The sequence below is a fragment of the Galeopterus variegatus genome, unplaced genomic scaffold, assembly GCF_000696425.1.
Source record: "Galeopterus variegatus unplaced genomic scaffold, G_variegatus-3.0.2 Scaffold960, whole genome shotgun sequence".
Classification (NCBI taxonomy): domain Eukaryota; kingdom Metazoa; phylum Chordata; class Mammalia; order Dermoptera; family Cynocephalidae; genus Galeopterus; species Galeopterus variegatus.
In genome coordinates, this window is record NW_007727071.1 from 97,893 (window position 1) to 120,980 (window position 23,088).

A 23,088-nucleotide genomic window follows, 5' to 3' on the forward strand; every position below is an offset into this window, starting at 1 on the left:
GTTTAAAGTACAGTACAGAATGAACAAGATTAAACAAAAGCTTTAAATAGTAACTAAAAGAAAACTCTAGGAGGTTTAAAGTACAGAATGAACAAGATTAAACAAAAGCTTTAAATAGTAACTAAAAGAAAACTCTAGGAGCATTTACAAAGTTTAAGCAGTAAAAATAATAGAGAAAAATTTACAATTTTTAACAGACTATATTAATTAGTGAATTGATATAATTGTTAAAGTAGGTAAATAAGATTAGGTGACAAGATAACAGAAAAAGAGTAAAAGATTTTTTAAACTACTTTTGGGTCTGGAGGCTCTGGGGCTTCCCTGAGAAGGGCAGGCACAGCCTCTGTGGTCGGAGGGGCTGCAGTTGAGAGCACGTGCCTGGTCTGGGTTCCAAGCCTGGGGCACGTGTCCGTGCTGCCTGGGGGGAGTGTGTGTCACCTGGAGGTGGACTGCAGGGACACTGATGTACCTGAGCTGTCTCCCTTCCTCTGCCCTTTGCAGGTGTTTGATGTGCAGAGGAAAGTCACCTACAAGAACCTGAGCGCCTGGTACACAGAGCTGCGCGAGTTCAGGCCAGAAATCCCGTGCATCGTGGCAGCAAATAAAATTGATGGTGGGACCATCCCTGCCCCTGGGTGTCAGGGGTTCATGGGAGACTCAGCACCACACGCTTCCTCCTCCTTTCCTGGGACAGGCGGCCTTTGGTGATCCATCCGCCTTCCCAGGACTGAACCCTCAGTTGCTTGTGTTGCTCCCTTTCTGGGAAAGATGCCAACTGAGTCCGTCTGCCTTTTCCCAGCACACAGAGCCCTGTTAGCTGAGCTCTTTCTAAGACGCACGCCCTGGTCGTCGCTTCCCACGCCACCCACTGGAGTAGGAGCCTCCAGTGACCCACCCTCTGAACCCCTCCCTTTTCCTTGATGGACAGGCTAGTGTCCTACCTTCTCTCCACAGCAGACATAACGGTGACCCAAAAAAGCTTCAGTTTTGCCAGGAAGTTCTCCCTGCCGCTGTACTTTGTCTCGGCTGCTGACGGCACCAACGTCGTGAAGGTAGGTACATGGCAGAGCTGGTGAGGGCAGGGGGCTGGGTGGTAAAATTGCCAGGGGCTTCAGAGGGGTTGCTTGCAGCCCACGCCTCGGCTGCTGGCATGTTGGAGAGAACAGGGCAGCAAGTGGGGGTGGACGACAGCTGGGGGCGCTGAGGTGAGGCAGCACGTCCACCGAATAAGGGGTGATCTGCCGGCTTCAGGGGTGCGCTTCTGTGTGGACTTACGCTGGGGCCGTTGGGCACGGGCCAGGCAGAGTCCAGGACAGTCCCGGCCACTGCCACACCTTCCTTCCCCCAGCTCTTCAGCGACGCGATTCGATTAGCTGTGTCTTACAAACAGAACTCCCAGGACTTCATGGACGAGGTTTTGCAAGAGCTCGAGGTAGGTCAGGCCCACGTCTCAGGTGGGGTAGAAACAACAGCACTCTGCTTCAGAGATGCGAACTGTACCCTGTGTCGTGTTCCTGGCCCCCTTTCCCGGCCCCCTTTCCCATCTGCATGTGTCAGAGCCACAGCTGGTCAAATGCAGGGCCAGGCCTCACCTGCAGTCTTGTTCCCAGAACCTCAAGTTGGAGCAGAAAGAGGAGGACGTGCCAGACCAGGAGCAGAGTGGCAGCATCGAGAGCCCGTCTCCCTCCTGAGGGGTCAGTGGAGGCGGCCTCTGTCTGTGGCTGAACGGGTGGGAGTCGGGGAAGCCCTTTCAGAATGCCCATCCCTTCAGCAGCCCTCCCGCTCTGCGCCTGCGAGCCCACCCATCCCCCTTGCCTCGCACGTCCACGGCCTGTGACCCAGGGATGTGGCCCACGCCAGCAGCCTGCACAGATGTGAGAGGTCAGCGCAGACGCCTGGGAAGCAGGACAGGACGAGTGTCCTTAACACCAGCACCGCCCCACCCCCAGGCCAACCACAGGCCGGACAGTGAAGAGAACTGGGGAATGTGCTTGTGTCTCTTTAATAAAAGGAAATGTAGGTGGTTTATTTTCCCCCAAGTGACCTCGGGGATATTCCTTGCGTTTCCCTGACTGCCCCCTCTCCACCCTGCGGATCTGAGGAGCCTCCGTCCTCCTGCCACGTGGCCTCCCGACATTTTTCCTCTTTATTCTCCCAACTAACCTTTGTAAAAAATGGTCTTGAGAAGAGAGCTATTCAAGTCCAGACTTTTGAGCACCGACTCTGTTTCAGGCCAAGATCATAGGAACAGGTTTGCCGTTAAAATTAAGTAAAAGCAGGTGACAGGTCCAGCTGTGCTGGGAATACACAAGCGTTGTTGTTGGTAAACAAGGGTCGGCACAGCCACAGCACAGGGTACACCCATGTGGGTTACAGGCAGTTGACGAGCTTCCTTCAGAGCCCCCATTTCAGCGTCGGAGGGTCCCCCTCATTTTCTTTAGTTTCCGAGGACTAGTCAGGACATGGTGCCTCCTGCAGTGGCCGGGGGCTGCTGCCTTTCCTCAGCACGTGCTGCGCTGCTGCGTTTTATGAGCACCTTGTGCAGCATTTGTATGTTTCCATTGCTTTTTTTTCATTGTTTTCTTTTTTACAGTAAAGGTCGAATTACATAAGCACAGCATACGTGCATGCTCTGTGGGTCTGAAACGTACTGAGCAAAAGGTCAGCCACATGAATGAGGGAAGACTGCCCTGACCTGTCACAGGGGAGCCTGAGTTAACTCTTGATTTACTGTAGTGGAGACCACTTCGGTGGGATTTAGTGCTTTTGAAAGAATAAGTATTTATTTGGGAGCTCAAGAACAAACACGTTTTCCCTTTAAAGTAGTGATCCAGTGATTTCACCTGACCGGGGTCCTCAGGAATTACCTTGCTGGGGTGGGGTTAAGAGAATACACTTTGATTATAAAAGACTAATGGGTATTTTTTTTAAAAAAATACGGGAGCTTTATTAAGATAGAATTCACATACCATGGGATTCACCATCAATATTGGCTTTACTTAACTATTTTGTATCAGGTTCCCTAGAAGCAGAGCCTGAGAAGGTAATTGTTTGAACGACGTACTGGGGTCGTTCTCTCAGAAGAAGATGAGTCCAAGCAAGGTCAGCTTTGGTCCCCACCCCCACCTGTGGAAGCTCTGGAAGACAGACTGCCCCATGGAGCTGGTCTGACCTCAAGACCAGGGGCCCTTAGTGCCGGTCAGCCAAGTGCATGGGGTGAGGGCAGCTCGCAGCCTCCAGGGCAAAGTGGCTCCTGCTATGCAAGGGCAGCTTCCTGGGGAAAAGGGCAGTTGTAAATGTTTGCCGTCAGCACAAAGCAACTGGAGCACTAATGCTGAGGCAGGGCGCCAACAACGTCAGCAGCCGCACACCCCTGGGCTGCTCAGATCCACCTGTTTAAAGTGCATCCCCTCCAGGCAGAGCTGCTCCAGCATTCCACCTGGTCACAAGTTCTGGAGAAATGTACCTGGAGGGTCAGAGGACAGGGATGAACCGGAGCCCTGCGCTGCAATGGGGCCTGTGCAGGAATGATGCTCATCCCCAACCTCTTCCACCACCAGCCTCTGACCAGCACTTTCTAGGTGATTCACCTGGCAGGATGATCCTGCTCCTTCTGCCTGGGGGTTCTGGGCCCCTGCTTTCGATGCCTTTATAATGCCGTGGTTGTCGTACTTCAGTCATCACAGCAGGACATGGCAGTACCTGAGTGCCAAGTGTATTCCTCCCTGCCTCTCCTGTGTAGCAGTGTCCTTTTCTCCTAATGATCAGGGTCAATTACCTCTTCCTGGAACGCTGACTCCTTCTTTTGGTTTGTCTTTTTTTAGTTAACTAGCACCTGGAGTGTTTTAGGAAGCAGCCGTGGCTTTGTATTTAGTGAAACTTACTGTGTCACTTGGGGGAAATGCCACCGTCACCATCCCCACTCCAAGACCAAGACCTCAACTCGCAGAGCCTAAAGTTACAGACAGAAAGTACAAATTCCCCAAGTGTGTCACTGGAAGTGACAGTGAGCAGGGCACTCCTGTATCTGCCCCTTGGTTACTAGACATATTGGGGACACAACTATGTACTGACCATGGAGTGGTACCATGTCCTGAAGGGCCCCATCCTCACACTGGCACTTCAGCTGCCCCTGAGAGGGCCTCTGGCCGCCCTATTGGAGCAGCAGCTTCTGGAGAATATGGTGCCCACCACTGCAGTTCCTGGGCTGTGACGTTGGTGCGTGGGTCTATGGTCATCTTTCGTGGGATCTGTGCTGGCAAAGCAAACACTGAGGCCATGAGACGGTGCTGGAGGGGGCACCGCGGGCGGGAAAGGCAAACGCATTCCTAGAACACATTTCGACACCGGTCAGCACAGAACGCTGCACTGTCCAGGCTGAAATCGACCAGAGGGAACAATTGGCCACCATATGGTTGGCTGGTCCCTTCAGAGGTGAAACGTGGGGTTCGGGGTTGATATCTTTTGCTGGCAGGTGGATGTGCAGCAGCAGCTGCTGCTCATCCTTGGGGACAGGAGCACAGGCTTCGGGGCCTGCTACGCACGGCCTCTAACTCACACTGGGGTGGCCAAGACTGAGGCTGGCATCTGCTGGGCAGCTCACCCCGTCCGCCTGGATGTTTAGTGCTTCTTGCACAGTGACGTTCCCCAGTGCTGTCAACCCACAGAGCACCCTCTTCCTTTGTGCCCAATCCCTCGCATCCATCCTTAAGCTTTTCTCCAGACTTCCTTTCTATTTTTTACTTTTTTTTTTCCATCAACAAATAGGAATTGTGTATATTTATCGTCCTGCAGACTTTCTTGTACCTGACCTCTCTGATCTTGCTCCTTTCAGGCCCCCAACCAGCCAGCCGAGCGGCTCGCTAGACCCCTGCGCACCCTAGCTCGGGCCATTTCCCTCTGCATGGTGGGCCTGGCCTGTTGCAGTGCCTGAAGCTCTGCCCCTCGGGAGGATTTCCACTCCCCACCATCTTCAGGTCATCCCTGAGTGGGGCCTCAGCCACAACTGAGCTGACCCAGACCAATAAACCTCTAAAAATGACCCCGATGTGCCGGGCTCCAGAACACGCGCAGGGCTTATCTTCCACCATCTGGAGTGCTTGTGTCTTATCAAGGCGTCCAGAGAACTCAGCACTTCTTGATAACCAGGCCGGTAAACCTGAGGTTATCAATACAGTGGACTAATATGACGTCCTATGGGATGACAAGATGGCCCAGCTATCTTAAGATTATGTTATGATGGAGAGTAGGAGAATTAACATAGCCTCAGGGCAGAGCCAGGAGTGTAAACAGTTACCCAGTTGTTGGTCTTACGTGAATGCAAACTGCTTCTGATCCTTCTTCCTGACAGGTATGGAAAAGAATGCATTTTTCAGATTAATAATTGCACAGCATGTTTACAAGTTTCTGTTAATCTACTCTAATAAAGATGCCACATACTGCACAATGGCTGCAATCAAGGCTACTACTGTGTTAAGTTGGGGGGAGTCCACTGTCATCCCGTATGATTCAATCATTTTTTTCAAGGGCCAAATTAAGTGGGCAAATTTAATAGGAATATAATGAGGACCACCACCACCCTGAACTTTTACAAAAATAATTTATTGAGGTGAAATTGACATAACACTAAATTAACCATCCAGTGCCATTCAGTGTAGTCCCAGTGCTGTGCAACTACCACCTCTGTCTGTCTAGTCCCAAAACATCTCCATCTCTAAAGTAAAACCCTCACTAATTAAGCAGTTTCTTCCAAACCCCCCTCCCTCAGCCCCTGGCAACTACCAGCCTCCATTCTGTCTCCATGGACTTATCTACTCTGGATATTTCATATAAATGGAATCACAGAATATGTGTGACCTTTTGTGTCTGGATTTTTTTCACTTAGCCTAATGTTTTCAAGGTTCATCTATGTAGCATGTACTTCATTCCTTTTTGGTGGCTGAATAATACTCTCTCATATGTATATTCGACAATTTCTTTATCTGTTGATGGACATTTGAGCTCTTTCCAACTTTTAGCTATTGTGAATAGTAATAAACATGCGTGCGTGTGTGCTTGTGTGAGCATCAGTCCGTTCGTTTGGGTGTCTTAGTCTGCTCACGCTGCTGTTAACAAAATACCATAGACTGGTGGCTCACAACGGAAATTTATTTCTCACATTCATTTCTCACAGTTCTGGAGGCTGGGAAGTCCTAGATCAAGGTGTCAGCAAGGCAGGTGTCATTCTGAGACCTGTTTCTCAGCTAGTACATGGCCACCATCTTGATGTGTGCTCATGTGACCTTTTCTTGAGAGATCTCTCTCTCTCTTCCTCTGATGAGGCCACACATCCTATTGGATTAGGGCCCACCCTTATGACCTCATTTAACCTTATTTACCTCTTAAAGATCTTATTTCCAGATACAGTCACTTCAACATATGAATGGGGGGCATAATTCAATTCATAGCTGGATGTACAGCTAAGAGTAGAACGAGAGAGTCCCACTGCAGGGTCATGTTACAGGTTAATATTCTACATTTAACCTTTTCAGAAACTACCAAACTGTCTTCCACAGTGGACCCACCATTTCACAGTTCCCTGGGCATTTGCTCTCACAGGCTTCTTTGTTCTGCACCACATGCTGTACAAGTACATAAACGCTGGTATTTTACCGTGAGGATTATGTTTCTCAAACTAGGACTTGATTTTTCACCCATACTTATATTCACTTTATTTCCATCATAAGACCTTTCTAGTGGTATATTTTAGAAAGCATTGAAAGAGTTTTCAATTAACATATTACGTGAAAAACTATCCTGATTTTTTTTTTAATGAATCTTTTTAGTACCATGGTATGGTGGGCTTAATTTAATAGCTGAAGCATAATATAGTAACTATATTATAATGTTTAAACTAACTCACAGCTATGGGAAAATGTTTAAATTTTTAAATATAACCAAGATGCGACTGCATAGTTATGTGCAGTAAAATATTAGAAAACAGTAAACAAATAAGATGATTTTTCATCAGTGGCAATTCATTATTTTGCCTTTACGAACCTGGAAAACAATTGTCTGTGAGTTTTCAATGTTCTCGTAAATCTAATCATTTCTTAGTTTCCTCAATATCACTTTGAATTGCTACAGTAAGTGACTCTAAATATCAGAGTTCTTTTCTGGTCTGAGGTAGCCAGCGATGGCCACGTTGAGGATTCCCCAATAGAAGTCCTCTTTGGAGGTGTGTATGGTGTGTTTCCATGGACGTTTTTCATATTCTTGTAATATGAGCTCCATCTCGTGATCACCACCGTCTCATAGAAGTCTCCACTCCCACTCTGGTCCACCATAGTAAGTGACAGTGACACATGTGCTGGAAGATTATCTACTGCTTGTTCAAGAAAGTTAGGTGTGGGGATGCCCAGCTGCTTGGAGCCATGGCCTAATACCTGTACCACGTGGCCATGGCAGGACTGCAGCAGGGGCCTCGGGAAGCCACATGCAGGCAGTGGCGGGAGTTCAGCCACCTACTGCACCAACATGCTGGTCTCACATTTTTGTGTCCCTTATTTTCTCCACTCCTGCATTTTTGTGTTTAGTTAATTTTTTTATAGTATAACTTTTTTCCACTTATTTTCAATTGTGTTAAAATATAAATAATAGGGCTGGCCAGTTAGTTCAGCTGGCTAGAGCACAGAGTTACAACACCAGGTCAAGGGATCAGATCCCCATACTGGCCAGCCACCAAAAAGAATTTTTAAAAAGACTTTTAAAATATAAATAACAAAGTTTACCATTTTAACTGTTTTTAAGTGTACAATTCAGTGGCATTAAGCACATTCACAATGTTGTAAAACCACCACCATCCATTACCAGAACTTTGCCATGACCCCGAAGAAAAATTCTGTAACCATTAAACAATAACCCTCCATTCTCACCTCCCTGGGCAATGAGTGGTACCTTTATTCTAATGTCGATGAATTTTCCTATTCTAGATGTTTTGTGTAAGTACAATCATGCAAAATTTGTCTTTTTGTGTCTGGCTTATTTCACTTAGCATGAGGTTTTCAAGGTTCATCCATGTCGTAGACTGTATCAGAGCCGCATTCCTTTTTATGACTGAATAAATATCCCATTGCAGGCATATACAGCGTTTTGTTTATCCAGTCATCTGCAGATGGACACGTGGGTTGTTTCCACTGTTTAGCTGTTGTGAGTAGTGCTGCTGTGAACATTGGTGCACACGTGTCTGTCTGAGTCCCTGTACTTAAGTCTTTTGGGTACATACCTTGGAGGAGAGTTGCTGGGTCATGCAGTAATTCTGTTTTAACTCTATGAGGAACAGCGGAATTGTTTTCCACGGTGTCTGCGCCATTTTACGTCCCCAGTGCACAGAGCTTCCGGTCCCCCCACAGCCTCACCAACACTGGTTATCTTCCGTTCTGTGGTATTAGCCACCCTAGTGGGTGGGACGTGGCATCTCATTGTGGTTTTGATTTGCAGTTCCCTGAGGACTAATGATGTTAAGCATCTTTGCGTGTGCTTATTGACTATGTTTATATTTTCTCTGGTGAAATGTCTGTTCAAAACCTGTGCCCATTTTTCAATTGGATTGTTTGTTTTTGTTGTTGAGTTGTAAGAGTTCTTTATATTTTCTGGATATAAATGCTTATCAGATATGTGATTTGCACATATTTTCTCCCTTTCTGTGGGATGTCTTTTCACTGTCTTGGTGGTGTCCTTGTCTGAACAAAATTATTTAATTTCGATGAAGTTCAATTTACCTACTTTTTCTTTCATGGACTGTATTTTTTGGTGTCATATTTAAGAAATCATTGCCAAATACAAGGTCATGAAGATTTTTCCCTTCATTTTTTTCCAAGAGTTTTGTGGTTTTAGCACTTAAGTTTGCATCTTTATTTTTGGTTAGTTTTTGTATATGGGGAAAGGTAAGAGTCCACCTTCTTTCTTTTGCTTATGGATATATCCAGTTTTCCCAATGAAAAGACTATATTTTTCCCATTGAATGGTTCTGGCGTCCTTGTCAAAAGTCAGTTAACCAGATATATGTGGTTTTGTTCCTGGGCTCTCTGTCCTACTGGCCCATATGTCTCCCCTCATGCTGGTACCACACTGTTCTCATTACTGCATCTTTGTAGTCAGTTTTCAACTCAGGAAATGTGATTTCTCCAACTTTGTTCTTCTTTTTCAAGACTGTTTTGGCTACTTGAAATCCTTTGAAATTCCATGTGAATTTTAAGCTGTGTTTTCCTATTTCTACAAAAAAAAAAAAAAAAAAAAAAAAACCCATAGGGATTGCATTGAATCCATAGATTGCTTTGGGTCGTATTATCTACCTAAACAATATGAAGTCCTCAAATTCATACATACAGATGTCTTCCTATTTATTTAGGTCTTATTTCATTTCTTTCAGCAAAATTTTGTAGTTTTCAGTGTACTAATCTTATGCCTTCTTTGTAAAATTTATTCCAAAGTATTTTATTCCTTTTTATACTATTGTAAAAGGAATTGTTTAGTTTCCTTTTCATATTGTTCATTGCTAGTGTATAGAAATACAATTGATTTTTGTGTGTTGATTTTATATCCTGCAACTGCTGAATTCGTTTATTAGCTCTAATAATTTTTTTATGGATTCCTTAGGGTTTTCTACAAATAAGATCATGTCATCTGGGAACAGAGGTAATTTTACTTCTTTCTTTTCAATTTGGAAGGCTTTTGTTTCTGTTTCTTGAAAACTGACTAAAATTTTCAGTATCGTACTGAATTAAAGTTGAGATAGTGGGCATTCTTGCCTTCTTCATCTTAGGGGAAAAGCTCTTAGTCTCTTGCCATTGAGTATGATGTTAGCTGTGCGTGTTTCATATGTGGCCTCTATCATGTTGAGGAAGTTTCCTTTTATTCCTGGTATTAAGTGAGGGGTTTTTTCTTCATGGGAGGGTTTAGACTTTGTCGAATGCTTTTTTTGCATCAATTGAGATGATCATGTAGTTTTTTCTCTTTATCTATGTGGTCTATTGATTAATTTTTGTATGTTGAACCACCCTTGTGTTTCTGGGATAAATCCCATTTGTTCACTGTGTACAGTCCTTTAGACATGCTATTGAATTCACTTTGCTACGTTTATAAGGGATATTGGCCTTTATTTTTCTCTTCTTGAAGTGTTTTTATCTGGCTTTGGTTTCAAGATAATGCTGGCGTCATAGAATGGGTTAGGAAGCGTTCCTGCCTCTTCTATTTTTTTGCAAGAGTTTGAGAAGAATTGGTGTTAATTCTTCTTTAAATGTTTGGTAGGTTTCACTGGCGATGCATCTGGTCCTGGGCTTTCCTTTATTGGGAGGTGTTTGATTGCTGACTCAATCCTTTTCTTGTCATAGGTCTATTCAGATTTTCTACTTCTTTTTTTTTTTCCTTTTTGTCTTTTCTCGTGACCGGTAACGGGATCGCAACCCTCAGTGTCGCGCCCGTACCGCAACCGGCAACAGGATCGCAACCCTCGGTGTCGCGCCCGCACCACGCTCAACCAGTGAGTGGACCGGTCTCTATATGGGATCCGAACCCTCAGCGGGAGCACCGCCCTCTACCAAGTGCCACCGGGCCGGCCCAGATTTTCTACTTCTTTTGAGTCAGTTGTGGTACCTTGTGTGTTTCTAGGAATCTGTCCATCTCGTCTAGGTCATCCATTTGTTGGTGTACAATTGTCCATAATAGTCTGCTTTCTCTTTCTATAAAATCGGTAGTACTGTCATTTTTTATTTTGGTGACTTAAGTCTTCTCTCTTTTATATGTAGTCAATCTAGCTAAAGGCTTGTCAAGTTTGTTGTTCTTTTCAAAGAACCGACTTCTGGTCTTGTAGACTCTGTTATTTTTCCAGTCTCTGTATTGTTTGCCTCCACTCTAATCCTTATTTCCTTTTCTCTGCTGGCTTTGGGTTTAGTTTGCTCTTCTTTTTCTGAATCCTTCAGGCATACAATTAGGTTGTAGATCTGAGCTCTAGTTTTTTGTTTTTTGTTTTCCTTTTTGTCTTTTTTTGTGACTGGCAATGGATCGCAACCCTCAGTGTCGCGCCCGTACCGGACCGGGACCGGCAACGGGATTGCAACCCTCGGTGTTGCTCACGCACCTCGCTCAGCCAGTGAGTGGGAACCGGTCTGTATGTGGGATCCGAACCCTCGGCGGGAGCGCCACCGCACTCCCAAGCGGCGCACTGTATCAGTGCACCACCGGGCTGGCCCTGAGCTCTCGTTTTTTAATGTAAGCATTTACACCTACAAATGTCCCTTTAGTGCCCTGTTTTTTTTTGTTTGTTTGTTTTGTTTTTTCCTTTTTGTCTTTTTTCGTGTCCGGCAACGGATCACAACCCTCAGTGTCGCGCTCTCGCTTCTGTTTGTCTGGAAAAGTCTTAATTTCTCCATTACTTTTATTTTTATTTATTTTTTTTTTTTTTTGCAGCTGGGCAGTAGGGAGATTCAAACCCTTGACCTTGGTGTGATGATACCGTGCTCTAACTGACTGAGCTCACCGGCAAGCCCCTTAATTTCTCCCTCATTCCTGAAGGATAGTTTTCTGGGTGCAGAATTCTTGGTTGACAGGTTTTCTCTTTAGAACTTTAAATATGTCATCACACTGCCTCATGGCCTTCATAGTTTCTGATAAGAAATCAACTGTTATTGAGGATTGCTTTTTTAGGATTAGTATCTTTTCTCTTGCTGCTCTCAAAATTCACTCTTTTTCTTTGTTTTTTGACAGTTTGAGAATAATTTGTTTTGTTGTGGGTCTCTTTGAGTTTATCCTGCTTGGAGCTCTTTGAGCTTCTTGGATGTGTATATTCATGTCTTTCCTCAGATTAGGGCCATTATTTCTTCCAACATGTTTTCTGCCCCTTTCTCTCTCTCGATTCACCTTCTCTGACTATAATCTGGTATGTTGGATGGTGTCCACGGGTCCCTCAGGCTTTGTGAATTTTTCTTTTTTTTTTTTCTTCTGTCCTTTTTGAGACCAGCCACACCACACTCAGCCAGTGAGCACTGTGAGCGCACCGGTCATCCCTATATAGGATCTGAACCCACGGCAGGAGCGCTGCTGCACTCCCAGCGCCGCACTCTACTGAGTGCGCCACGGGCTCGGCCCTTTTGTGAATTTTTCTAAGTGTCTTTTCTTTCTGCTCCTCAAACTGAATTATCCCAGTGGGTTTACCTTCAAGTTCACTAATCCTTTTTTCTGCCTGCTCAAATCTGCTGTTGACCCCTCTCGTGATTTTCATTTCAGTTATTCTACTTTTCAGTTCCAGAATTTCTTGTTTGATACCTTTTTATAATTTATATTTCTTTATTAATATCCTCATTTGGTTCATGCATCATTTTATTGATTTCCTTTGGTACTTTGTCCATGGCTTTCTTTAGCTCATTGAGCATGTTTAAGATAGTTGATTTAATGTTTTTGACTAGTAATTCAATGCCTAAACTTGATCAGAGATGGTTTCCATCAAATTCTTTTTTCTTTTGAATGTATGTTCTGTCATTGGGTGGAGTCCAATATTATGATTTCTTGTTGCCTTGTGACTACTTTGTTGAAAACTAGACATTCTCTCTTCCTCTGCATAATTGTTTCGAGATTGAACCTTGTTATTGTATCAGTCCCTTTTTATTGTGAGCAGTGTTTCACCGTGTGGATGTAGCACAGTTTTTGTCCATTCATCTGTTGAGGACACTTGGTTGTTTCCAATTTGAGCTATTTACAAATAAATCTGTTACGAACACTCAGGTACAGGTCTTTGTGTGAACAAATATTTTCTTTCCTCCTGGGTAGATATCTAGGAGTAGAATGTAACATATGAAGGCACATTTAACTTTTTGAGAAACTGCCACCAATATGTGGTACACGAGAGAGCAGTGGGAGAGTTCTAGTTCTTTTACGTCTTTGCCAGCACTTGGTGTGGTCAGTCTTTTTCATTTAGCCATTCTGTGTGCAGTGGTGTCTCACTGTGATTTTAATTTGCAGTTCCCTCATGCCTAATGATGTTAATCATCTTTTCATTTGCTTATTGCCATCAATGTATCTTCTTTGGTAAAGTGTCTGTTCAAATCTTTTGCTCATTTCTTTAAAGTGAGTTGTTAGTTTTCTTATTGTTGAGTTTTGAGAGTTTTAAAATATATTCTGAGTATGAATTCTTTCTCGTTTATTTGTTTAACAAAGGTTTTTTTTCAGCCTGTGGTTTCTGCATCCCCTTGTGAAGAAACAAGTCTTTAAATTTATGAAGTTCAATTTATGCATTTGTTCTTTCATAGATTGTGCTTATGGTGTTGTATCTGACAACTCTTTGCCTAACTAAAGGTGACAAAGACTTTTTCCTGTTTTCTTCTATAAATTATATAATTTTAGGTTTTACATCTAGGCCTATGATCCATTTTGAGTTAATTTTTGTATATGCATCCAGGTTATTTTTTTTTTTTTTTACATGTGAATATGGAGGAAAATGAAGGAAAACACCTGTCAAAGATGGAGACACTCTTGCTCTCCTGTATTTTGCCTGTCTCAGCAGGATGCGAATACGCTGTGTCAGCAAGGTTTTGCAAGGCTTAACCGCAAACCACAGACTTCCTATTGAGCTACCTAGGAGATGGGGAGGTGATGGGAGGGGTTTGCAGCTGGCTGAAACATATATAATACCTGCTTCTCCCCAATAAATTTGCTTAGTGCATGCACTAAGTCCCAGAACTTTGTGTCTGGTCTGTGGCTGACCACCTCCCCAGGCAGCAGCCCCTATCTCAAGGTGTGCTTTGAGCAACTCACCTTCCTACACTCTTTTGCAGGGCTGCATGTGGCCTTGCTCCCTGAGGGACTCCTGGCAGAGGCTACGTGTAGTCCTGCCTCTTGAGACCTCAGGACCAAAAAAAAGGTGCACGAATATACATTGGTTTCTGCACCATTCACTGCCTTTGCATTTTTGTCAAAAATCAGTCATCCATGCCTTATCGTCTTACACCATATGTAAAAATCAACTCAAAATGGATTAAAGACTTAAACATGTGCCATTAGGCTGGCTGTGTAAAACAGAAAAAAAATAAACCTAAACATAAGACCTGAAACCATAAAAAACTTAGAAGAAAACATAGGGGGGAAGCTTCTTGACATTGGCCTTGGCAAGGATTGCTTGGATATGACACCAACAGCAACAAAAACAAATATAGACAAGTGGTATTACATCAAACTAAAACGCGTCTGCACAGCAGAGGGAACAATCGACAAAATGAAAAGGCAGCCTACAGAATGGGAGAAAATATATGCAAATTATGTATCTGGTAAGGGGTTAATGTTCAAAATATATAAGGAACTCCTACAACTCAACAGCAAAAAATAATAACTTGATTTAAAAATGGGCAAATGAACTGAATAGACATTTCTCCAAAGAAGACATATAAAGAGCCAACAGGTATGTGAAAAGGTACACAATATCACTAACCATCAGAGAAATGCAACTTAAAACCACAATGAGACATCGCCTTACACTTGTTAGGATGGCTGTGGTCAAAAGACATCAAAAGATAACAAGTGTTGGCAAAGATGTGGGGAAAAGGAAACCTTTGTACATTTTCATTGGGAATGTAAATTGGTGCAGTCACTATGGAAAACATTATGGAGTTTCCTCAAAAAACTTAAAAAATAGAACTACCGTATTACCCAGCTATCTCATTTCTGGATATATGTCCAAAGGAATTGAAATCAGAATCTCAAAGAGATATCTACCTTCCCGTGTTCATTGCAGCATTGTTCACAAATAGCCAAGACATGGAGGCAACCTAAATGATCACTGATGGATGAGTGGGTTAGAAATCATGTGGTATGCATGTACAATGGGCTATTATTCAGTCTTTAAACAGAAGGAAACCCTTCCATTTGCAACGACATGCATGAGCCCAGAGGACATCATGCTAAGTGAAATAAGCCAGACACAGTAGAACAAATACCTGATCCCACTTACATGAGGAATCTGAAATAACCAAACTCATGTAAGTGGAGAGTAAAATGGTGGTTGCCAGGGGCTAGGGAGAGGGGGAAATTGGGAGCTGTGGTTCAAAGGGTACCAAGTTTCAGTTACACATGATGAATAAGTCCTAGAGATCTACTGTAGAGCGCAGTGCCTGTCGTTAACAACACTGTATTGTTTACTTAAAAATCTGTTGAGAGGGTAGAGCTTACATTATGTGTCCTTATCACAAAAAAACAATAACAACAAATAAAGAGGGAGGGAGCAAACGTTTGGAGGTGATGATCGTGGGAGTTTAATGGGTAACTCATCAAGTATGTACATCAATAATGCGGTTTTAAAAAAATACATGAAGCAAACGCACATTTCTCCAAAGAACATATACAAATGGCCAATAAGCACATAAAAAGATGCGCAGCATCATTAGCCATCAGGGAAATACAAATCAAAACCAGAATAAGATGGCACTTCGCACACCTGTAATGAAAAAGACAGATAACAGCAAGTGTTGGGAGGACGTGGAGACACTGGAACCCTCATACATTGCTGGTGGGAACGCGAAACAGCGCAGCCACTTTGCAAAACAGTCTGGCAGTTCCCGGAACAGTTACACGTAGAGTGACCACATGATCTAGCAAAGCTGCTCCTGGGTATATACTCAAGAGAAATGACAATATATGCTCACACAAAAACTTGTACACAAATGCTCATAGCAAACTTATTAATAATAGCCTAGAAATTGGAAATAACCTAAATGTTTATAAAATGTGGTTTATCCATGAAATAGAATATTATTCAGAAATACAAAGAAATAAAGTACTGACACGTGCTACACACGGATGAACCTGAGACATGAGCTGAGTGAAAGGGACCAGTCACAAAGCATCACATATTTTGTATGATTCCATTTATATGAAATTTCCAGAACAGCCAAATCTGTACAGACAGAAAGTAGATTAGTGGTTGTCTGGGCTGAGGGCAGGTGAGGAGGTGGGGAAGGGATTGGGGGAAACTGAAGGGTGCCAGGTTTCTTTCTGGGGTGATTTACAGGACAAGGGTACAGAAAATCAGGAAGGGTATAAAAATTTGAACATTATCAACCATCCTGAATTAATTGACATTTGCAGAGGACTCCACCCAATAACAGAACATACATTTTTTTTCAGGTACATACAGAACATTTACCAAGATAGACTGTATCCTGCACCATGAAACAAATCTCAACAAGTTTAAAAGGAATCAAGCCGCCGTGGAGTTAAGTTAGAAATCCATAACAGAGAGACTCCCGGCTGTGTGTGGAGTAAATCCCATGCTTCCGAATGACCCATAGGGCCAATGTGAATCAAGTAGGAAATTAGACAATATTTTGAACCAAATAAAAATGAAAACACAACATACAAAAATGTGTGGGATGTACTTAGGGAGGAATTTATGGTGTTAAATACGTATATTAGGAAAGCAGAAAGGTTTCGGATCAATGACTTCAGCTTCCACCTTAAAAAACTGGAACAGGAAGAACAAATTAAACCCAAAGTAGAAGAAAGGAAAAAAGATCACGGAAGAAATCGATGAAACAGAAAACAGAAAAACAATACAGAAAGTGAATGAAACCAAAAGCTGGTTCTTTGAGAAGCTCGAAAAAGCTGATAAACCCCTGCTGGGGGAGGGGTGAAGCCTGAAAAGGGAGCTGAAGGATCAGAAAGGGACCCGCACAGGCATTCCCAGAGGTATCTGGAATAGATCCGAGAGGTATCCAGATATCTAAGAGATAAAGGTTTTTTTTAACCTTTCTGAGCCAGAAACTCATTAAAGGCGAGCTGGTGGCAGATGCCAGAGTCTGTGTAGGAGATGTTCTGTCTGTGACAGTCATCCCCTCCCACTCCTTCATCCCCTGGTTCACACTCTCCAAGTATCAGCTCTAACGTCACCTCCTAGGGGAAACCAAAAGATGGGTGATACGGAGGTGCTTAATTTAGGCCTTTGTTGGATGGAAACATGTGATGCCGTCTCTAATAAATAAGTGCATTGAACACCCCAGGGGCATCTGTACTGAGTCTGATGCCCCTGTCACCTAAGCGCTTGGTGCTGACATCCAACACTAGTGACAGCTGCATTTCCTTGCCTGAGGGATTTCTCCAGCCTCTGGAGACCAGTTTGCAATGGACATGGTAGACCAGAAGTACAGGGAATGAATGCTCCTCCAGAAGCAGCCTTTGATGGACAGCTATCTTGTCGGTATCTAAACATGCCAACTCCCTCCCCACTCAGGGGGAAAGAAACAGGCATTTTCCTCCACTGGCTTCCTGAGTTTTTCAGGAGACATTAAATTCCAGTCTCCCAAGGTGGTAGCTGTCAATGACTCAAGTTTCCTTTGCTGTTTCACTCTTCCCACCTCTTTTTAGGTATTCCCTGATACCACCTCCCAAATAAACAACTTGTGCTCAAAAAATTTTTAAAAATTTTAAAACAAGCTGATAAACCCCTCGTTGGACTAATCAAGAAAAAGAGAGAGGGCCGGCCCAGTGGTGCACTCGGTAGAGTGCGGCGCTTGGGAGCGCGGCGGCGCTCCCGTTTCAGCAGATGAATCCAGCAGCACATAAGAGGGGTGATACACCATGACTAAAGTGGAGTTTATTCCAGGAGTACAATATCAGTTAAATATTCAAAAATTATTCAATGTAAACAAGAAAGGCAGAATAACCCCTGTGGTACTGGATTAGAGTTGAAAACATCATTGTTAACTCATGTTTAGCTTAATATATATACAAGTATGAATGGATAGATATAGAAACAATAATAGATATGTGTATACATGGCTAAGTGCACAACATATATCACCTAGCTTTGCCTTACCTAGTTTAGAGAGCCTAGAAGTGATGACATCCCAGAAGCAACAAGCACACCTGGTGTCCAGATCTTGGTTTCTAAAACCACTGTCCAATAAAAGAACTAGGTTACCTTGGAGAAATGTGGCTAATTCCAGGGCTGGAGCAGGGAAAATGCAAAATGAGGCTAGAGCATTTTATACTATCAGAAAGTACGGATGTCTTCAAAAAAGACATTGATGGAGGCGTGTCAAAGGGATTCAACAGGCAACGTGAAAGGGCTCCCAATGGCCAAAGCTAGAACAATAACAGCAACAAATTAAGTGCCACAGAACTGGATTACAATCCAATGTGTACAATAAATACACATTGGGGTCTATACTGACAAGAATGAGTGAAAAAAATGAATAGGCAAATAAACAAGAGCAAATCTGCCTATAGATGAATTCCAAATAATATATGCATCGACTGCTACCTGCAGGAGGTGGAACTAACTCCCACCCCCCACACCCCACACCAGCACAGAGAGCAGGCTGGGCTGATGGGTTCACTTCCAAAGAAGAGCATATGGAAAGGGGACAGTGAAGAAACCTGGAAAACACCACCTGAACCAAGTGGTCTAGGTTAACATGACCACCATTGTCACATGCAGGATGTAATGAGAAGGGGACTTCATCTCCATGGTATCTTTCCCAAAACTCATAATCCCAATACAATCATGAGAAAAATATCAGACAAATTCAAATGGAGGGACATTCTACAAAACACCTGGCAAGAATTCCTCAAAACTGTCAAGGTCATATAAGAGCAAAGGAAGACTGAGAAACTGTCACAAACCAGAGGAGGCTAAAGATACATGACAGATAAAACTGATGTGGTGTCCTGGGTTGGATCTTGGAACAGAAGAAAAGGACAGTAATGGGAAAATTGGTGAAATCTGAATGAAGTCTAGAGTTTGGTTAACAGTAATACAGCAACATTGACATCTTAGTACCATCTTTGTTGGACAGTACGTAGGAGGATACACAAGTGAGATGTTAGCAACAGGAAACAGACTGGGTGGGAGGCATGTGAGAACTATCTGACTACTTTGCCACTTTTCTGTAAATCTAAAATTATCCCAAAGTGAAAAGTTTATTTTTTGAAAAGAAATACAATTCACCAGATTAACACAGTAAAACAAAAACTATGTGACCATCTTAGCAGATGCAGAAGAAGCTTCTGACAAAATCTAGCATTCATTCATGATTATAAAAACCGCTTAGCAAAATAGGTAGAGAAGGGAACATCCTCAACCTAATAAGGAATATCTGTGAAAAACCAATGTTAACATCATACTTAAGGGTGAGTGGCTGCATTATTTACCCCTAAGCTTGGGAACAAGACAAGAATGCCCACTGTCCCCACCTCCACCTAACACTACACTGGAAGGTCTGGCCAGTGAAATAAAGAAACAAAAAAACAAAGGCACTTAGATTAGAAATAAATAAAACTGTCTTTATTTGCAGAAGACTCAACTGTCTATGTATTAACCAATGGAGACTACTAAAAGGCTACTAGAATTAATAAGTGAGTTTGGCAAGATTTCAGGATACATAATAAATACACAAAAATCAACTGTATTTCTATATATTAGCAATGAACAGTGAATATCCAACTATGAAATACTTAGGAATAATTCTGATGAAATATGTGAAAAACTTATACAATCAAAAGTATAAAACATTGCTGAGAAAAATTAAAGTCCTAAATAAATGGAGAGCTATACCGTGTGTTTGTGTTTCAGAAGACTCAATATTAAAAATATTAACAAGATGTCATGTCTTCCAAATTGATCTATAGATTCAACATAATCACAGCCAAATCCCCAGCAGGATTTTTAAATTAATTTTTTTTTTTTTTGTCTTTTGTCTTTTTCCGTGTCCGGCAACGGATCGCAACCCTCAGTGTTGCCCCTGTACCGGACTGGGGACCGGCAACGGGATTGCAACCCTCGGTGTTGCTCCCGCACCTCGCTCAGCCAGTGAGCGGGAACCGGTCTGTATGTGGGATCCGAACCCTCGGGCGGGAGCGCCGCCGCGCTTCCCAAGCGGTGCACTTATCCAGTGCGCCACCGGGCCGGCCCCTAAATTAATTTTTTTAATTGACAAGAAAAAATTGTTTATTTATGGTATACAACATGATGTTTTGTTATATGTGTATATTGTGCATTGGCTAAATCAAGCTATTTAACACACGCGTTACCTCACATACTCTTCATTGTTTGTGGTGAGAACACTTAAAATCTCTTGGTAATTTTCACATATACAATAAATACATTGTTGGTAAGTGCAGTCACCACGACATACAGTAGATCTCTTGGACTTATTCTTTCTGTCTGAAAGTCTGTGCTCTTTGGCTAATATCTCCCAGTCTCCCCAGCCCTAGCCTCTGGTGACCACTATTTTACTCTCTGTTTCTATGACTTAGACATTTTTACACTCCACATATTAAGTGAGATCATGCAGTATTTGTCTTTCTGTACCTGTCTTATTTCACTTAATATGATGTCTGCCAGTTTATCCGTGTTGTTGCAAATGACAGGTTTTACTTCTTTTTTATGGCCACATAATGCAGTTGTCCCTCAGTATCTGCAGGGGATTGGTCCAGGACCCCTTGTGGATGCCAAGCTCTGCAGATGCTCACGTTCCTTATGGCACAGTATTTACGTATAACCTACATATATCCTCCTGTGTACTTTAAATCATTTCTAGATTACTTACAATACCTAATACAATGTAAATGCTGTGTAAATAGTTGTTATACTGTATTTTTTAAATTTGTATTATTTTTTATTGTTGTTATTTTTTGTTGGGGTTTTTATTTTATTTTATTTTTTCCTGCAGCTGGTTGAATCAGCAAATGCAGAACCTGCAGATGCAGAGGGCCAGCTGTATTCCACTGTGTACGTACATTCATCCATTGAGAGACGTATCTTGGCTATTGTGAATAGTGCTGCAGTGAACATGGGAGTGCAGATGTCTCTCTGACGTACTGATTTCATATCCTCCAGATATATATAGTACTGAGATTGTTGGATCTCAGAATTTTTACTGTAGAAATCAACAAGTTGATGCTAGAATTCATGTGGAAATGCAGAGGACCTAGACTAGTCAAACAGCTTTGAAAAAGAATAAAATTAGACGATGTACACTATCTGATTTCGAGACATTGTAAACCTATAGATAGTAAGACAGTGTGGTATTGGGGTCAAGATAAACAAATACACCAAAGGAACAGAGAGTCCAAAAGCAGAACCACACATACATGAACACGAGCAACCGGTTTCCTTCAGAAGTACAAAGGCAATTCAGCAGAGAAAGAATCTCTTGAACATGTGGTGCTGGGAACAACTGGATATCCATATACCAAAAAAGTGAACTTCAATTCGTAGTTCATAGCAAATACAGAAACCAGCAGACGCCGCAGTGTGCTGCAGATGGGCTAAGTGGACCCAGCGGCTCGTCACCAGCAGCCCCCACGACTGAGCATCCACAGTGCATCAGCCCTGCTCCGAATGCTTCGTATCTGTCCTTATTTCGTGTTTATCACGCATAACCTCTCTCGTGCATCTTCCCAAAGGCACAGAGCTGATCATAGGGCAGGGGATTTGTCTGAACCTGGGCAGACCAGTGAATTCTGAAGGCTCAAGGCTGCTTTGTGAGCCCGTTCCCGGTGCCCCCGGCTTCCTCACCGGGGCCCCTCCCACCTGCCACCACTCCTCCTCTGCACACGGGACCGTCTTGCACTGGACACACAAGCCGTCTGGTGAGCAGACGTGCCAGCAGAGGCTTGTCGGGCAACTGCTCAGCCAGAAGGCAGGGGTTTTCTCTCTTTCTGGGACCTGCCACCTTTAATCCACAGGGATTAATCCTGCAGTTAAATTTGAATTATGCCCTGGCCAGAGTGGACAGTTGACCTGAACCCATCAGGATTTCTCTCCCAGGAACTTGCAGATGGACGTGAGTGGTTCTGGTTGAAGCTGCCTCTGGCCTGGGGGTGTGCAAGCCACTCTGAGAAAAATGCAGACCAGGGTCGTGCCTTGCCTGGGTTCCTCGGCTTTCCTGGTGTCTGCTTCTGGCCTCTCCTATGGGTTCTGTGTGACATCTTTGTATCCTTATCACTTAAATGACTCAAATTGCTTTCTGTTCCTTGCAATGGAAGATCTTAAAATAAATATCCCTAAATGGTAAGGAAGCCACCGAAACTCACTCAGGGAAATCCAAAGGGTACCCCCCATGGCCCTCTCGTACCCCATGGTAAGCTTTAGCAGATAGTACAATTTTTAATTTGCTGGAATCCAAGAAATAATAGGGCTTAACCACAGGCCAGTAATAAACTTGAACAGGCAATGTTCGGTCAGCCACAAGTAAGCCACAAACAAAACTGTTGGGCAATGGGCTTTTGTTTGGGCTTCCCAGTACCTTATGCCTGTTTGTGTCTGGGGAACCCAACCTTCCATGCAGAATCCTCTCTGTGGGTCTGTCTCTTGACACCACCAGGAGAACATCGTGGCCTCCTGATAGGAGACCTGACCCACACCCTGGTCCTCAGTCAGCTCATGCCCAGCAGCTGCTTTCCGGGGCCACCCCCATGACTTGCATATGCAGAGACAGCTCTTAACACCTGTCAGTTTCACCAAGTGTCACGTGAAGGCCAGACCCGGCCTACAGCCCCAGGTCACTTATTCCAGGGTTAAAAATCAAGATTTTAAGCAAACACAATTGACACTGATGTACAAGCAATTCGGCCTCATTGGAGGTTGGTGGAGGGAGGGTAGATTGTGTGGGGGAGGGCTTGGCTTGGGTTGGGACGGGCAGACAGGAACGAGTCCAGGAAGCACCTCTCATGTACACGCACATGTATATGTGTGTGTATATATATATATATATATATATATGTTTATTTATCGTTCCATCTTTCTTTTTTCTCAGGAGTGAGGGGTCACTGGGGCTGTTGACAGCAGGCTCAGGTCAGGAGGAGGGGACCAGTTGTGGGAGTTCTGTGTTCTCCGAGTCATAATAGGTCTTCGTGTAGGGATAGGTCTTCCCCTTCAAGGTCTCTATGAGCTGCTGTAAGCGCTTGGCAAAGGAAAGCGCCTGGGGAGGCTTCCCAGGGGAGGTGGGCGCGGGCAGCTGCGGGGGGCGCTGGGAGTACCAGGCAGGGCGAGCGGGGGGGGCGTGCAGGGAGGGCGGGCGCGGGAGGGGGGGCCGAGGGGGCGGGGGGGGGGCGGGGGGCGGGGGG

The 23,088-nt window shown here is 43.8% G+C and overlaps 2 protein-coding genes across 3 annotated transcripts in view; one reads left to right on the forward strand and one right to left on the reverse strand.

Moving 5' to 3' along the window:
• RABL2B (RAB, member of RAS oncogene family-like 2B) overlaps positions 1-2,043 on the forward strand; it is a 21,494-nt gene extending 19,451 nt beyond the window's left edge. The window contains exons 5-9 of one of the 2 annotated variants that reach the window (XM_008573731.1): positions 502-613; positions 955-1,052; positions 1,349-1,432; positions 1,611-1,694; positions 1,772-2,043. In XM_008573731.1, coding sequence (XP_008571953.1) covers positions 502-613; positions 955-1,052; positions 1,349-1,432; positions 1,611-1,691 — 375 coding nt within the window. In that variant the 3' untranslated portion in view covers positions 1,692-1,694; positions 1,772-2,043. The remainder of the gene's footprint in view (positions 1-501; positions 614-954; positions 1,053-1,348; positions 1,433-1,610; positions 1,695-1,771) is intronic. The other variant, XM_008573730.1, reaches the window with a different exon arrangement.
• A 20,774-nt stretch (positions 2,044-22,817) lies between these two features.
• The window catches only part of ACR (acrosin), a 6,271-nt gene continuing 6,000 nt past the window's right edge, over positions 22,818-23,088 (reverse strand). Inside the window, exon 6 of the mRNA XM_008573758.1 lies at positions 22,818-22,979. Within this exon, the coding sequence (XP_008571980.1) occupies positions 22,818-22,979 (162 nt within the window). The remainder of the gene's footprint in view (positions 22,980-23,088) is intronic.